The 18,040-nt window shown below is 41.3% G+C and overlaps 1 protein-coding gene across 3 annotated transcripts in view; it reads right to left on the minus strand.

Moving 5' to 3' along the window:
• LOC132870660 (NACHT, LRR and PYD domains-containing protein 3-like) overlaps positions 1–16,909 on the minus strand; it is a 46,697-nt gene extending 29,788 nt beyond the window's left edge. For all 3 annotated transcript variants that reach the window (XR_009651165.1, XM_060904413.1, XM_060904412.1), the window contains exons 1-7: positions 16,759–16,909; positions 12,756–12,897; positions 9,054–9,170; positions 8,582–8,701; positions 5,498–5,593; positions 2,168–2,221; positions 178–1,932 (exon numbers count right to left, since the gene is read on the minus strand). Coding sequence is in view for 2 of the 3 variants with exons in the window: in XM_060904413.1 (XP_060760396.1) it covers positions 178–1,932; positions 2,168–2,221; positions 5,498–5,593; positions 8,582–8,701; positions 9,054–9,170; positions 12,756–12,808 (2,195 nt within the window). In the remaining variant the exon portion in view is untranslated. The remainder of the gene's footprint in view (positions 1–177; positions 1,933–2,167; positions 2,222–5,497; positions 5,594–8,581; positions 8,702–9,053; positions 9,171–12,755; positions 12,898–16,758) is intronic.
• Positions 16,910–18,040: the final 1,131 nt, after the last annotated feature.

Consider the following 18,040-nt stretch of genomic DNA (forward strand, 5'->3'; position numbering starts at 1 on the left):
GTGACCCTGTAGAACAGGATAAAGCGGCAAGAGATAATGAGATGAGATGAGATCTTTACTTTTACTCGAGTAATGGAGTTGTGGATTTTGTCCCAAAGTGCAGATTTGTCCAAGTTCTTTCAGTTTCTCTCTTTCTAACAGTGGAACAGTAGAACAGTTATATTCAGCTTTACTTACATTGCTTTTCTGGATGCTGCAATCACCGGCATCACCCTCACAAGAACCCAATCTTTTATCTTCTCTGTACTGGTATATTTACTCAGGTCAAACTCCTCCAGCTCCTGTGCTGAAGTCAATAACACAAACACCAGAGCAGACCACTGTGAAGGAGAGAGTTCACTTTGTTTTCCAGATTTCAGGTAGTGTTGGATTTCCTCCACTAGAGAATCGTCACCCAGTTCATTCAGACAGTGGAACAGATTGATGGATTTTTCTGCAGGAAGATTTTCATTGATCATCATCTTAATGTACTGAACTGTTTCCTCTTTGCTCTGGGAGCTACTTCCTGTCTGTGTTACTAAGGCATGTAAGAGTTTCTGATTGGACTCCAGTGAGAGACCCAGAAGAAAGCGGAGGAACAGATCCAGATGTCCAGTCCGACTTTTTAAGGTCTGATCTACAGCACTCCTGTGTACATCTGAAATTTTCTTAAAGGACTGACTCTGAACAAGAACATTTCTCTTTTCCTTCATGAAGGTCAGATGCACATACAGAGCTGCGAGATGCTCCTGAACGCTCAGATGAACAAAGCAGTACACTTTACTCTGGTGAAGCCCAACCTCCTCTCTAAAGATCTGTGTACACACACCTGAGTACACTGCTGCTTCTCTCACATCAACGCCACACTCTCTCAGGTCTTCCTCATAGAAGATCAGGTTGCCTTTCTCCAGCTGCTGAAAAGCCAGTTTTCCCAGTTTGAGAAGCATTTCTTCATCACTCTCCTGCTTCTTTGAGTACTTTCCTCTGATGATGTTTGTCTGAATGATGAGGAAGTGTGTGTACATTTGAGTCAGAGTCTTGGGGATCTCTCCACTCTCTGCTTCACCCAACATTCTCTCTAGAACAGCAGCTGAAATCCAGCAGAAGACTGGGATGTGACACATGATGTAGAGACTTCTTAATGACTTCAGGTGTGTGATGATGTTCTCGGCCAGGCTCTGATCACTGACCCTCTTCCTGAAGTACTCCTCCTTCTGTGGGTCATTGAACCCTTGTACCTCTGTGACTCGATGGACATACTCAGAGGGGATTTGATCAGCTGCTGCTGGTCGGGAGGTGATCCAAATGAGAGCAGAGGGAAGCAGATTCCCTTTGATCAGGTTTATCAGCAGCACACACACTGATGCTGATTCAGTTACATCACACACACTCACTGTGTTCTGGAAATCCAGAGGGAAACGACACTCGTCCAATCCATCAAAAATGAACAGAACCTTTTCCAACCTGGACATTTCTGTTTCTTTGGTTTCCTTGAAACAGATATGAAGGAGCTCCATCAGACTCAGGTTTTGGTCCTTCATCAGATTCAGCTCTCTGAAAGGAAGTGGAAATATGATGGGGACGTCCTGATTTGCTTTCCCTTCAGCCCAGTCCACAATGAACTTCTGGACAGAGACTGTTTTTCCGATACCAGCCACTCCCTTTGTCACTACAGTTCTGATTGGTTTGTCTTCTTCAGATAAGGGCTTAAAAATGTCATTGCATTTGATTGGTGTTTTTCTCCTGGACACTGCCTCGATCCGTCTCACCTCATGTTCTTTATTGACATCTCCACTGTCTCCCTCTGTGATGTAGAGCTCTGTGTAGATCTCATTCAGGAGCACTCGGTTTTCCTGCTTTATTATCACTCCATTTAAACACTGAAACTTCTTCATCAGATTTAATTTGAACTTTTTCTGGACTTCATTTCCAGGAGCAGATTCTGGGGCGTGTCTGTGTGACGGTGAAATAAGACAACATGGTGAGACATGGGCTCCAATTATTAGAGTTTAACATCACAGTTTTTCTGACGCTTCCACAGATAGTTCTTTATGACGTTCTCACTGTGCATTTGTTTTATTCCCCTGTATGTTTTCTATAATCTAATCAGTCTCTATGAAATAACAGCAGAGAGGTTTATAATACCAGTGCGCCAGTGTCACAGTCATGGTGTTGGGTTTGATCTTACCTTGTATCTGTGATGAAGAGCTTTTCTATTCCATCTTCTGCATTCTGTAAAACACTGGGAACAAAAATTGTTGCTGTTAAAAGACAATAACTTTCATCACTTTAATCTGACAATCTAAACTTTAGGCCCAATTTTACTACAATAATTCTTTATAAGTGCATTAACATTTAGAGAGCACAGTGCTGAATACAACATGACAAAAAAATTTTGGAACTGGAGAAAAAAAATATCTGTCCCAGTTTTAATTTGCATTTTTCTAGATTTTCCTTCCTATATGGTCATTAGGGATGGAACAGAATATCACTCCATCATGCAGAATGAACAGATAATGTGTTTTAAATGGATACAAAAGCAGATATATATTTTTCAGAAAGCCGGCCAGAAATGTTCACAGGTATAAAATCTGTAACTGGATCCAGAACAAGGGCGATTTCTCAGAGACAACAAGGGAAGCCGAACTTCCCCTAAAATTCTCTCCCCAAACTGCGGCATCTACGATGTTGAATTCTCATTAAAATAATAACTTGCATAACATAATATATGCCCAAGATTGTATTTACGTTTATAACTATCCCTATGTCATCCTGTAACTTATTTGAGTGATGTCTGACGAACTTGCAGTTCGCTACGAGAATCACCTTTGCTGCCAGGCTGTAACCTTTCTTATTTCAATGGGCTCTATGGACCGGCAGCAGTGTTGCCAGATTGGGCGGTTTTAAGTGCATTTTGGCAGATTTGAACATATTTTGGGATGGAAAACGTCAGCAGTATCTGGCAACACTGACCGGCAGCCGGGTATCCGTTGCAGTCTATGAGACGGCTCTGAACAGCCAATTTCGGCTAGTTGTTATTGGTTAACATCGACAATATCGTCACTTCCGGGGAAGCCGGGTATCTTTGGCGGTAAATGAGACATGGGCGATCCAAGAAGCCGGGCTGATGAAGGATTATTGTAGGTGGTGTTTGAAAGACATGAGGAGGGGCGGTCGCTGTACTTCGGCATCGGCGAGGAACACGGAAGCATGATCAGTCAGTCCCTAGCGGATGTTGAGAAAGTGTAGTCGTGTGCCAAAGTGCTGTCCGAATTTCTTTTCATATAAACGTTTTTTCTCATTGATGTCTCTGTACATTACTCTGTAAATAAATGTAAATATTACTCGTTGTGCTCCGTTAACTTTCATCCATTCTATCAGTTTGATCATTCGTGAATTCACTCGTTTATTTCATTTGTAGTTCAATCAACGTGGTTGTAGGCTAGCTTGAGCCTTATTGGGATCTGCAGTGCTAGCTGCTAACAGCTGGTATCTATCTGCTATAATGGCAAATGTCATGGACATGCTTTTGTCAAAATGTTTTGACACTCTGCCATATGAGGAGAAAGTGAGAATTAAAGAGCAAGGCAGACCAAAGCCCAAGCTTAATCTCATTCAAAAATCAGCAGGCCATAACAGGTCTTTTCAGGTGTCTTGGTATGAAAATGTGAACTGGTTGACTGGGTCTCCTGTGACTAATACAATGTACTGTTGGCCATGTCTTTTGATGAAGCCCTCTCAGGGAAATTTAGTTTGGTCAAAAGATGGGTTTGGGGACTTGGTGAATTTCAAAAGGGCTTGCAAAAGGCATGAAATGAGCAATGAGCATGTCACTTCATGTGCAAGACTTAGCTGTCTGGGGAGGGTCAGGGTGGAACATGCCATCGATGAAGGTGCTCGTATACAGTGTGCAAGGCATAATGAAATAGTCACTCAAAACAGGGCCTTCCTGAAACATTTGATAGATGTTACCTCGTTGCTTGGCCGTCAGGAACTGTCATTCAGGGGGCACAATGAGAGTCATGAATCAGACAACAAGGGGAATTACAGAGAATTTACTGAAACATTAGCAAAATATGACTCTGTCCTAGCCACACGTTTTCAGTCATCAGCTGTGTTTACTGGTATGTCTCACACCATTCAAAATGACCTGATCAATGCACTTGCTGCCACTGTTTCTGACGAGATAACCAGTGAAGTGCAGGCTGCTCCCTTTTTTGCTTGGCAGGTGGATGAGACCACAGACATATCCTGTCATGCCCAAATGTCTGTCATTGTTCACTATGTGGATAGGGCAGGTGCAATCCAGGAGCGTTTTATTGGATTTTTTGATGTATCAGAAGGCCGCGATGCTCAGTCTGTGTTTGAGGTTTTGCAGCAGAATATGCATGCTTACAATTTTGAGGAAAAACTTGTGGCACAAACATATGATGGGGCTGCAGTTATGGCATCGTCTCTCAATGGCCTGCAAGCCAGAGTCAGGGCAGTAGCTCCTAGTGCCATGTTTGTGCATTGTTATGCACATAGACTGAACTTGGTGTTGTCCCAGGGTGCTAAATGCATACCTCAAGCAAGAGTGTTTTTTGCAACGTTGTCTGGATTTGTGACATTCTTTGCGAAATCAACTAAAAGAACATCTTTTCTGGAATCTGCAGAATGTTCAAGCTGCCCCGAAATGCACCTACTAGGTGGAATTTTAGTTCCCGCATAGTGGGCACTGTGCTTGAAAATTATTATGCTTTGATCAGGATTTTTGACAGCTTAATTGCTGATAAAAGCATGGATGATGATACAGTTCACTGTGCCAAGGGGTATGTGATGAGGATGGAGGACTTTGAGTTTGCCTTCCTGCTGCAGTCCTACTATGACATCTTTTGTGAGACAGATGTTATGTTTGACATTGTGCAAGCCAAGGCCATGGATGTCCTTTTCTGCAAAAAGAGAGTAGAAGCCCTGCTTTCTTTTGCAGTGGAGAAAAGGTCAGAGGAGGCTTTTCAAGCTGTGTATGTCAAAGCTGCAAATATGACAACAGACCCTCGAGATGTGCCCTTGAGAAAGCGCCGCTCCACGTTGTCAGATCCACAGGAGCATTACAGAAATTTGTATATGGCCATCTTTGATAACATAACTGAACAGATTTCTCGTCGTTTTGCAAACCTGGAAAGTCTGCGCTTCCTTGAACTGGTTAACCCAGGAAGGTTTGATGAAATGAAGCTGGTGTTTCCAGAGGAAGCATTCCAGAGTGTTGAGAAAATGTATGGTCATTTTTTTTTATTTAGGGAGACTACGGTCTGAGCTGCAGGTTTGGTACAAAAACACTGACTTGCAGGGCACTCTGGGCAAGCTGAGTGATTCTCTGTTGTTTTTCAAAGACATGGAGCTGGACAGTTCAATGCCCCAGCTATACAAGCTGCTGTCTTTAGTTGCAACTATTGGCGCCACATCAGCTGGAGTAGAGCGTAGCTTCTCTTGTTTAAAAAGAGTGAAGCCTTTCACTCGAAATACAATGGGCCAACACCGTTTAAGTAGTCTTGCTCTGCTGGCCATTGAGAAGAAATTGGTGAAGTCTCTGGAAAGCACAACCAGCTGGTATGACAGGGTCACAGGCCATTTTCTGGAAAAGGAGCGGAGGGCAGAATTTGTGTATAAATAGTGTGCATCATATAAAGTTCATGAATCTGAAGTGTGTATATTGTTCAGTAATGTTAAGAGAATGGTGGGCTCTGTGTTATAGGTTATACCTGGGTATAATATTCAAGGTTCTGTGTGTTGCATAGCCTAACTGGTTATGAATTTCCAGACTGTGTTGCAGAAGATGTTCAAGGATGTGTTGCACAGCTGGGTGTTGTGTTAAAGACTCTGTGTTGCATATCAGGGTATGATGTTCAAGGCTCTTCGTTGAATAGCCAGTGATTTTTGGATGTTTGATATTTTTGATTAAGGATATGAGGCACTAGCCTGGCAAGCCAGACTATAACATGAAATGTACAAGCAAAAATACTTTCTGACACTAGGTGGGGTTGTCTAGTTCACTATGCTAATGGGGCACACCTTTCTATACTTTGATATCCGGCCTAGAGTTTTTACGATGAATGCGTAAAATGGGCTTCCCCTGTTTTAAAAACCAGCAGCCGCCACTGATCCAGAATTATACTCCACCCTGGATGATCCACCAGTCCATCATTTTAGGGGCAATTTAGTGATCAGTCGACCTACTGACATGTTTTTGGGAGGTGGGAGTTCAGGTTGAGGAAAATGCTGATTTTCATTATGATTAATAAATACTGTAATGTCAGTGATGTGATTTATGGTAAATAGTTACTGTGTTCATATAAAGGGTCTCCATTTTCTATTATATTTTACAGAAACACTCAGACACATCACTTTTCATGGAGACACGGCCAAGTAACAGTGATCTCAGTGATGCTGGGGTTTTAATACAAAACAATAATGTTGTTACTTTGCATGCTGAATGAAAAAGTGATGAATACTTGTATTTGTTTCATGAACTTTTATAGTGTAATTTTTGTTTCCTATTAGACCATCTCAATGTTTATTAATTGTTTATTATTATTCATTATATGTTTATAGTCAGTGTTTATTATTATTATTATTATTATTATTATTATCTCATCTCATTATCTCCAGCCGCTTTATCCTGCTCTACAGGGTCGCAGGCAAGCTGGAGCCTATCCCAGCTGACTATGGGCGAAAGGTGGGGTACACCCTGGACAAGTCACCAGGTCATCACAGGGCTGACACATAGACACAGACAACCATTCACACTCACATTCACATCTACGGTCAATTTAGAGTCACCAGTTAACCTAACCTGCATGTCTTTGGACTGTGGGGGAAACCGGAGCACCCGGAGGAAACCCACGCGGACACGGGGAGAACATGCAAACTCCGCACAGAAAGGCCCTCGCCGGCCACGGGGCTCGAACCCGGACCTTCTTGCTGTGAGGTGACAGCGCTAACCACTACACCACCCTGCCGCCCCTATTATTATTATTATTATTAGTCGTAGTAGTAGAGGTCATAAGTAGCATTCCATTTTCTTTTTTTTTTTTGCTGATGTTAGCATTTCTTGATATTGCATTTAAGACATTAAATGTAAAATATTTTGACCTTAAAGTGCCATTCCACCATTGGATGTATTCTTTGGCATAAAATACAATATATTTTATGACAACATGACTAGACAGAGAAATCTTTTAGCTTCAAAATGATATATCAAACACAATTTTTTGACAACGACAAGTATATTAATTTTGCGACCAAAGTCACCTACCCTTTTAATTTCCACGCGGTAGTGAAACGTGATGTCATCGGCAGGTTCCCCTTCTTGTGTACCACGTGTCGGTCTAGTTTTAGACCAGGAAACCCCCAAAATGAGAGAGTCATTTCTCCTCGTATATGGGGGCCAAAAAAAATACCGAAAAATTCTGAGTTAATCTTTCAGTTAGCTAGATTTATTGGTATTAGCTAGATTTATTGGTATTATTTTTATCGCGTTCTATCCGCCATTGCTGATAATGTGTGCCACGTCACACATCACGTGGTACACAAGAAGGGGAACCTGCCGATGACATCACGTGCGGAAATTAAAAGGGTAGGTAACTTTGGTCGCAAAATTAATATACTTGTCGTTGTCAAAAATTTATGTTTGATATATCATTTTGAAGCTAAAAGATTTCTCTATCTAGTGATACCGTTTATATATGTGTCAAAATATATTGTATTTTATGCCAAAGAATACATCCAATGGTGGAATGGCACTTTAATCCATGTTTGCACTTCTCAAAAGCATTTACTGAAAGTCTTGCTGAATCACTAATGACAAACTATTATATCATAAAAAACAAGACAGAAGAATGACAGAAATCTCATCTCATCTCATTATCTCTAGCCGCTTTATCCTGTTCTACAGGGTCGCAGGCAAGCTGCAGCCTATCCCAGCTGACTACGGGCGAAAGGCGGGGTACACCCTGGACAAGTCGCCAGGTCATCACAGGGCTGACACATAGAGACAGACAACCATTCACACTCACATTCACACCTACGCTCAATTTAGAGTCACCAGTTAACCTAACCTGCATGTCTTTGGACTGTGGGGGAAACCGGAGCACCCGGAGGAAACCCACGCGGACACGGGGAGAACATGCAAACTCCGCACAGAAAGGCCCTCGCTGGCCACGGGGCTCGAACCCGGACCTTCTTGCTGTGAGGCGACAGCGCTAACCACTACACCACCATGCCGCTCCATTATTATTATTATTATTAGTAGTAGTAGTAGTAGTAGTCTTAGTAGTAGCGGTCATAAGTAGCATTCCATTTTCTTTTTTTTTTTGCTGATGTTAGCATTTCTTGATATTGCATTTAAGACATTAAATGTAAAATATTTTGACCTTAATCCATGTTTGCACTCCTCAAAAGCATTTACCGAAAGTCTTGCTGAATCACTAATGACAAACTATTATATCATAAAAACAAGACAGAAGAATGACAGAAATTATATATTAAATCAAAAATAGCTGCTAATGACAGTGGAGCACAGCCTTTAACTGTGACTTTAACAATAAGAATTATGGGATGTTACCTGTGTATAGATGAGGGGTTTCCACTGTTAAAGACCACATGAGGACATTCCATAGACCCATCACTCTTCATGGAGACACAGCTGGGTTCTGGTGAGTCTGATCTCTTCATCTGGAGTTTACTGTATAACATTATAGACAGTCCTTTATATACACCATTTACACTGGTTATTATTAATTATTACTGGTTATTTTAATTATCTTGTTTGCAATTACTCTGACTTAGTGTCACATCCAGATGCACTTTCTGCCTTATCCTGTATGTGACACTGTGAAACACTGAACTGTGCAGTTATTGATATTAATTATGCTAAACTGTTTCGTGAAAGTATTGTAGCAGCATTAAGACCTAATTAAAGTCTCACAAACTGATAAATATCAAAATGCTGATGATGATCTGGACTGGATAAAGGAATGTGTAACACAGTCTTTCTCTCTACAGTGACTTTAACTATGAGAATTATGGGATGTTACCTGTGGACAGATGAGGGGTTCCCCTTTTTAAGGTCGAAAGGAGGATCCATAGACTCCTCACTCTTCATGGAGACACAGCTGGGTTCTGGCGAGTCTGATCTCTTCATCTGGAGTTTACTGTACAACATTATAGAGGAGACATGAGACAGAATTTCATTGTCTCGAATATCACAATACAAAATACTGGGAGAGATGAATTTGCTGCTCATATCATGAATTGTGATATTTCTGTTCAATATTCTTTATGAGCTCTACCTCTTCTTACATACTAGGTGGCAGCACCAGAGGTCATAGCCCACAGAGCACAGAGTTATAGAGTGGAAACCTAACTGCCTCAAAGCACGCTGACTGAACAGTCCAGAAAGTGAAGTTCATCAGAAGGAAGTGTTGTGGCACATGGGTCAAACTCCAGGTTCACAGCCTCATTTCATTCGGCCCGCGTGAACTTGGAAACAATAAAACTGAAACAGCCTGTAACAGTCAGGGCTCGACATTAACCCAAGGACATGGCGATCTATTTGCCCAGTATGCAACAAAGCCCGAGGTCTAGTTGGACCAATAATTTGTTGTTTTTAATTTTGTGTCATGTTTACGTTTTTTTTAATTGTCTACCGTCTTTTTCATGTTAGGGGCCACAGTAATTGGCATTTGCTGTTGTGGCTGTCCTGCCTATTATATTTTTTTCATATATTTTATATATTTTTTTAATTAATTAATTAATTAATTAATTAATTAATTAATTAAGTATTTTTTTTTTTTTTTCGAAGCATCTCACTTGACATATTGTTTTGATGAATCACCGGATATTTCTATTCGGAAAGAGCGATGTGCGCATGCACAATATTCCACTTGTGAAACCGGCCAATACCGCTTGGCCAATCGGGTCAGAACACGCAGAACTCAAGGGTTGATAGATGAAGATGAATAGAAACTTTATTTGTATCCATTCATCTGTGAGTCAATAGAGGTGTGGAGGTTTTCATAACAAGATATATTATCTTGTGATTTGATAACTAGATTTCAGTGTATAATAATCAGTGATTTACAGTATTAATCAGTCAATTTTGTTATCATCAGTTGTTTGCCTCCGCCAAGGAGGTTATGTTTTCGGTAGCATTGGTTTGTTGGTTTGTCTGTTAGCAACATTATGGAAAAAGTTACGAACGGATTGCTCTGAATTTTTTTCCAGAGGTGTAACTGGGCACAAGTAACAATCCATTAAATTTTGGCGGGGATCCGGATCACCTTCTGGATCCAGGATTTTTTTAAAGGATTCTTTATCATTGCGAGATGAGCTGCTTGGCAGAGGCCTGTGCTCTCCGAGTGCTTTTCTAGTTTTATTTGTAGCATTGTTGTTATTTGTTTCTCTTGTCCAAACTAGTGATATCTCATTAAGTCATAAATTTTATGATAATGTTACTTTTTGTGATATTTGTTACTGAACTGCAGAGTACTGATCTGTGTAAATATAATGGTTAGTGTTTCTGGATCTCATAGTAGGCTATAGTTATTTTGTTCTTAAAATGTTATGTTCATAATTTCTGGAATATATTGCTTCTGAACTTCAGCATAATAATTGTTGAATTATGGTATCAATCAGTCTGTTTTACTATATTTTTTAACTTTTGCCTCAATATATCAAGTATTGATTACTTTTGATTCCTAGATATTGTGCATATGTTGTGAATTCGGAAACAAATGCAGTAAAGATTGTTGGGTTACAAATAGTTTATTTGTGGGGGGGTTTCTCAAATATTTCTTTGGACAAGTCAACTTTACATTCGGACAAGTAAATTTCCTTTCAACTTGCCCAACAGGACAAGTGGTCTCAAAAGTTAATGTAGAGCCCTGCCTGTACAACACGACTGCTTAACATTTTCACACTATCCAGAATTCACAGCAGATCTGTAGTGGAGCCATCTGAAGGTACAGTGGTGCTTGAAAGTTTGTGAACCCTTTAGAATATTCTATATTTCTGCATAAATATGACCTAAAACATCAGCAGATTTTCACACAAGTCCTAAAAGTAGATAAAGAGAACCCGGTTAAACAAATGAGACAAAAATATTATACTTGGTCATTTATTTATTGAGGAAAACGATCCAATATTACATATCTGGGAGTGGCAAAAGTAGGTGAACCTTTGCTTTCAGTATCTAGTGTGACCCCCTTGTGCAGCGATAACTGCAACTAAACATTTCCAGTAACTGTTGATCAGTCCTGCACACTGGTTTGGAGGAATTTTAGCCCATTCCTTCATACAGAACAGCTTCAACTCTGGGATGTTGGTGGGTTTCCTCACATGAACTGCTTGCTTTAAGTCCTTCCACAACATTTCGATTGGATTAAGGTCAGGACTTTGACTTGGCCATTCCAAAACATTAACTTTATTCTTCTTTAACCATTCTTTGGTAGAACGACTTGTGTGCTTAGGGTTGTTGTCTTGCTGCATGACCCACCTTCTCTTGAGATTCAGTTCATGGACAGATGTCCTGACATTTTCCTTTAGAATTCGCTGGTATAATTCAGAATTCATTGTTCCATCAACGATGGCAAGCCATCCTGGCCCAGATGCAGCAAAACAGGCCCAAACTATGAGACTACCACCACCATGTTTCACAGATTGGATAAGGTTCTCATGCTGGAATGCAGTGTTTTCCTTTCTCCAAACATAACATTTCTTATTTAAACCAAAAAGTTATATTTTGGTCTCATCCTTGTCCACATGATCTTTAGCAAACTGCAGATGAGCAGGAAAGGTCTTTTTGGAGAGCAGTGTCTTTCTCCTTGTAACCCTGCCATGCACACCACTGTTGTTTGGTGTTCTCCTGATGGTGGACTCATGAACATTAATATTAGCCAATGTGAGAGTGGCCTCCAGTTGCTTAGAAGTTACCCTGGGGCCCTTTGCGACCTCGCCGACTATTACACGCCTTGCTCTTGGTGTGATCTTTGTTGGTTGACCACTCCTGGGGAGGGTAACAATGGCCTTGAATTTCTTTCATTTGTTCACAATCTGTCCAACTGTGGATTGGTGGAGTCCAAACTCTTTAGAGACGGTTTTGTAACCTTTTCCAGCCTGATGAGCATCACCAGTGCTTTTTTTTTTTTTGTGGTCCTCAGAAATCTCCTTTGTCTGTGCACTTCCACAAGCATGTCTTGTGAAGATCAGACTTTGATAGATCCCTGTTAAAACAGGGTGCCCACTCACACCTGATTGTCATCCCATTGACTGAAAACACCCGACACGCACTCCAGTTTATATCACGGCTGGATTGACCACAGTCTGAAATGCAAGTTAAAATAAACACCTGGATTTGACACAGGATCTGAGTTTAACACCCCAACTGTATTGATATTGCAGTGGTTTGATTTGCTGCCTTTACAAATCAAAATAAATGTTTTACACTTTAAAATGTCATGTTTTGTGTCAACACCATCTCATCAGTCTGGTCCTGTGAAGCCTGTACTGGGATATGATTCATATCGTGGCTTTAGTGTATTGTGTTATACGACTGCATTTTTAATTTTATAAGAACATAATTTTACTAACAATGAACAGAATCTGGCATTTTTTCAAGTGGTGACTTAACTTTTCATTCTCAGTATAAATTTTTGTTAAGTTTATCTTCTCAGATATACTCACTCCATATTTCAGATATGAACAGTTAATGACTAAAATGTTAGAACATGGCAACTTACTGCTCTTCTGAGGGTGGGGTCACATTATCTGTGTCCAGATAATGGCTCTCCATTTTTGAATATTAGTGTATGGACACACAGCTCATGGACTCACTGCTGACTCCTGAAGACGCTGAGCCCTTGGATTGAATGAATTTCACTCCTAAAAATTAGGAAAATTAAAAAAAAAGCACATCCAAACATTCTGTTAAAATTGGAGAAAAAAAATCTTTCACATCAAATGAACTGCACATGTGAAAGACTCCAAACTTAAGAAGCTGGAGAATTCAGAGTAAGAGTAGTTTTAGTGGTTATACAGTACAGCAGCATCATGTCCCATCAGATGTAGAAGACAAGTCTCTCTCTCTCTCTCTCTCTCTGTGTGTGTGTGTGTGTGTGTGTGTGTGTGTGTGTCAGTCAGTCTGTCTGTCTGTCTAGACAGGAGGTGATGTGAGCAGTTCAGTAATCAGGGGATTGAGACTTCTGCTGGAAAGGAGGAGACACAGTTTGAAGTCCAAGCAGGTCAACTGTGACGCCTTCACTAAAAAAGCTGAACCAGGAGGTGAATAAAATAATCTGCAGTTAATAGAAGGGCTACTTTAAGTCTAATCCTACTTTCTCTTTACCAGCATTAAATGGGTTTTAGTTTGAATAAATTCTGATCCAGTAGTCAGTCAGTCTGAAGTCAGTTGCACTAAACAGAGATGATTTCTGTGAGCCTAAAGTAGGGGTGTATTATATGACTGTTTTACACCGTGAACGATCCATGATCTGTTTTTACTGAGGGATCACATGGACCGTGATACTAAATATATTTTGTCAGTTGTACTGAAAATGCTGAGACATGGCATCTTGTTTTCTGAGCCAGACTTTACTCTATTCACTAGTCCAGCTCACGGTCTCCCTGAAAGAGGAGAAAAGTAGGAGTAAAAAATTCCACATCAGTTAAAGGTTCTGACTGCAAAGTTGAATTCTGGATAAAACATTCTATTTCTATTGCTGTTGGAGTTTTGAGATGTTTCACTGCTGTGCGCATCCTGTGTGTACACATTTTGCAGAGATAAAAAGCGTCCCGCATTTTATGATTCTGGAGATCGCCAAAGCAAGTGAGCAACAATATCACATGACCACCGTGGGGCGTGTCTGACCTACTTTTTACCAAAACAAGTCATAATGGGCAAAGATGGCAAACTCAGCTCTCCCGCTAGTGGAAAAGAAAAGGAAAGCCTGCCGAATGAGTGCAACTGCAAGATAGAGCAAGGTTAGAGGACATCATTTTTCTGGACAGATAACTAAATCATTCTAGCTAGCGCTTAGCTATCTTAGCCTTAGAATGCATGGGCTCGACTCCATGGTAGTGAGGATGGAGTTACACCCCTAATGTTTTGACTTTACAAAAAAAAGAAAGAGAATACAGGAGCAGAACAGAGAAAATATCTCATCTCATTATCTCTAGCCGCTTTATCCTTCTACAGGGTCGCAGGAGCCTATCCCAGCTGACTACGGGCGAAAGGCGGGGTACACCCTGGACAAGTCGCCAGGTCATCACAGGGCTGACAGATAGACACAGACAACCATTCACACCTACGGTCACTTTAGAGTCACCAGTCAACCTAACCTGCATGTCTTTGGACTGTGGGGGAAACCGAAGCACCCGGAGGAAACCCACACGAATACGGGGAGAACATGCAAACTCCACACAGAAAGGCCCTCGCCGGCCACGGGGCTCGAACCCGGACCTTCTTGCTGTGAGGCGACAGCGCTAACCACTACACCACCGTGCCGCCCCCAGAGAAAATATATATTCATCTTTTGTCTTGCAGATCTAGTTCAGTTCAATGCTTTGCTAAGATGCAAACATCTGTGGCCCACGAAGAGTTAACTATAAAAAAAAAAAACACTCCTCCTGTAAACAGTGAAACCCTCCGGTGTGACTGCACAGTCGGGAATGCAGGGCGCCATGTCTCTGTGAACGCCAAAGCACAGCAGTTTCTGATGTCCCTCTGGTGTTTAATCTGTGCACGCAGCTCGTCCAGTCTGCTTTCCAAAAGACTGAACATTAGCGAGCAGGATGATGGGCAGAGGAGACTTCCTGATTCTCTGTCATGAGCAGGACAGAACTCCAGCACGTTTCCCTTTCCTTCTTTTCCTCCGGTGTTGCGTGAGTAAACAAAAGACCCAGGGGAGTACAGCGTCCACGATATCAAAAGTTGGTTTAAAGTCTGAAAAGGCTGACGATTGCAACTCCACGAGAGTTTATCGGTCACACTGAACGCATGATATCACTGGATGTGCAAAAAGAACCAGTCATAAAAACTAAAACACTAATTTGCTGAGATGTCTCTGAGCTTTCATTGGTGTGACCATCTTACAGCGCAACCAAGAAATAATTCATGAATGTCAACCACAAATTACATACCTGCGACTCAAAACTCTCCGAGGTCGTCGTCTTCTTCTTCTTTAAGGTTTTACGGCAGGTGGTATCCACAATGCTGCATTACAGCCATCTCCAGGGATTTTTCCACATCATCGTCACTTCGTTTTAAAGCAGTCTTTTCAGTCCAGTTGTTCATATAAACATAAACAACCATTTCCTCCCCTTAGCAGTGCCTCCATACTTTAATATACTTTTAATACTGTCCTCTACCTGTCTGATTTTCTGTAGCTCTGTCATCATTTCTTGCCTCTAAATCCTAAATTTCTTGCATGATATAAAGATATGCTCAACTGTCTCAGCTTCGTGGAACTGATCACAGAAACCCATTGGATGTTTTCCCATGATGTTAAAAGTACTGTGAAGATTGTTGTGTTCAAGCCTCAGCCTGCTTATTATTATTTGTTCTTTCTGGTTTGATCCCCTGCTTCTCAACATGCCTACTTTGTTTTGGATTGAGTGCAAATGTCTTCCTTTTTTCCCATTATCCTACAACTGTTGCCACTCTTGATTTGCCTTTCTCCACACTATGCTTTTCCCTCTGATTTTGAGAATTTGATGGTCACTTTAACAGTTCCGTTTTTGACTGCTTCTTTTGTGAATTTGTCCACTCTCTCGTTCCCCTGGATGCCTGAATGTGCTGGAACCCAAATGAATGTGATATTTTTCCCCTGATTAACCATTCTTGAATTGGTAAACAAGATTTCATAAAACAGATCTTGATGATTTCTAGCTGAAGCTGTCTTCATGCTTGTAAGTGCTGACACGGAATCATTACAGATTAATATATTTCTGCAGTTTATCTGTTCAGTCCATTCTAATGCCAACATTATGGTAAACAATTTCACCGTACATACATGCAAACCATCAGAAGTTCTCAGACTAATTTCCACCTGGTAACTGGGCACAGCAACTGCAGAACCTGTGGCATCTGCTTGCAAATCCTTTGCTCCATCTGTAAAGATCTGAATACTGTCTTTATACATACAGTCCCTATAACTAATGTTCACTGTTTAGATCTGCATTCCTATCAGTGAGTGTAATCCTGAGTAACTCCATGTCCACACAGGTTTTCTAAAACCCAGACAGGTCGAACCGGTCACACCACAGTTCAGCAAAACTATTTGTCATGAGAAAAAAAACAACCTTCAGCACCTCAATGATCAAATCTCTTCCGCATGATACTGTTCTTGTGAGACATAGGAAAATTCCATACACTAATATATAATATATATATATATATATATATATATATATATATATATATAATACATAAAATTTCAGATGCCTTTGCAGTCAGTACATTTAAATGGAAATGCTGGAATTTACACAACACACACAGTGAAAACAACATGTGTCTGAAAAACATGCAGAGGGAAGAAAGCAGCCTAAAGACACTCTTTTTTTTTCAGCCTAAAGACACTCCTGATGAGAAAACACTGGTCACTGATGCCAGGACATTGCACCTGTATTTAGCCATTAAACACCTTCTCAGGTGATTTCAGTTCTGCTGACGGGACACAGTTTTACTGCTGTTTTTACATGAGCTCAGTCAAATACAACCACATTTCTCTCCAGCACATCACTTACTTTTACTCAACACTCCATGTTGTGTTTCATTAATGTCACCATTTCTGCCTGGGGTTGGAGTTCTTCTTTCTTTCCCCCAACAGCAACAAAACAGCGTTTCAGCTATAAGAGAAACACTTTGACTTCAGGAGAACTGATTCACTCCGAGTGATGTGTCGTTCAGGGAATGAATCGACTCTTTGATTCGGCTCTTTGAGATCTCATCTCATTATCTCTAGCCGCTTTATCCTGTTCTACAGGGTCGCAGGCAAGCTGGAGCCTATCCCAGCTGACTACGGGCGAAAGGCGGGGTACACCCTGGACAAGTCGCCAGGTCACCACAGGGCTGACACATAGACACAGACAACCATTCACACTCACATTCACACCTACGGTCAATAGAGTCACCAGTTAACCTAACCTGCATGTCTTTGGACTGTGGAGAAACCGGAGCACCCGGAGGAAACCCACACGGACACGGGGAGAACATGCAAACTCCGCACAGAAAGGCCCTCGCCGGCCATGGGGCTCGAACCCGGACCTTCTTGCTGTGAGGCGACAGCGCTAACCACTACGCTTAAAAGACTTACATTTTAAATTGAAAAAGCAAACACTGAAATTGAAATGTTTACTCGTTCAGGGAGACTCTTGACATTTTGTTGTTCTGAAGTTACACTGCAAGTCCAGTCCACTTTATTTACCAAGAAATAGAATAAAAATGCGGTCATTAATAATAACAATCTCACATAAAATCTGTTTGTGAAAAGACAAAAGAAAGCAACTGAGAAAGATTTCACATTTTATCCTGATTATTACATTATCACGTCATATCAGAATCAGAAGCACTTTATTGCCAGGTATGTTACACACACAAGGAATTTGACTCCGGTTCGACTTAGCTTTCATAGTACATGGCATCATCCTGACATGCCATCTTGGTGAGTACTTCCACACTGAGGCCCTGGCAAAATGCAGCCTCATTCCCCCCACCCCCACAGCCAACATTCAGAACTTGAGGGTATATTCCACCGCTCGTCTCCCTCCTTGTTTAGCTGCCAGTAGCTGTTCTCCGATCTCCTTTCCCTCAGGGGCATTGTCAAACACTCTACTGAACATTGTGATGAAGTGGTTGCAGGAAGAGATTGATTCGCTGCCTCTCTCCCATACAGCTGTAGATCACTTGAGGGCTTTGCCATTGAGCAAACCCAGGACCTGGGTGATTATGGACTGGTTGGAGGTGCCCTCCTGATCGGCCATATAGATGAAGCACTGAAGTAGAAATCCTCTACACTGGAAGGGTCTC

Source organism: Neoarius graeffei, chromosome 22 (genome assembly GCF_027579695.1).
Source record: "Neoarius graeffei isolate fNeoGra1 chromosome 22, fNeoGra1.pri, whole genome shotgun sequence".
In the NCBI taxonomy this organism is placed as follows: Eukaryota; Metazoa; Chordata; class Actinopteri; order Siluriformes; family Ariidae; genus Neoarius; species Neoarius graeffei.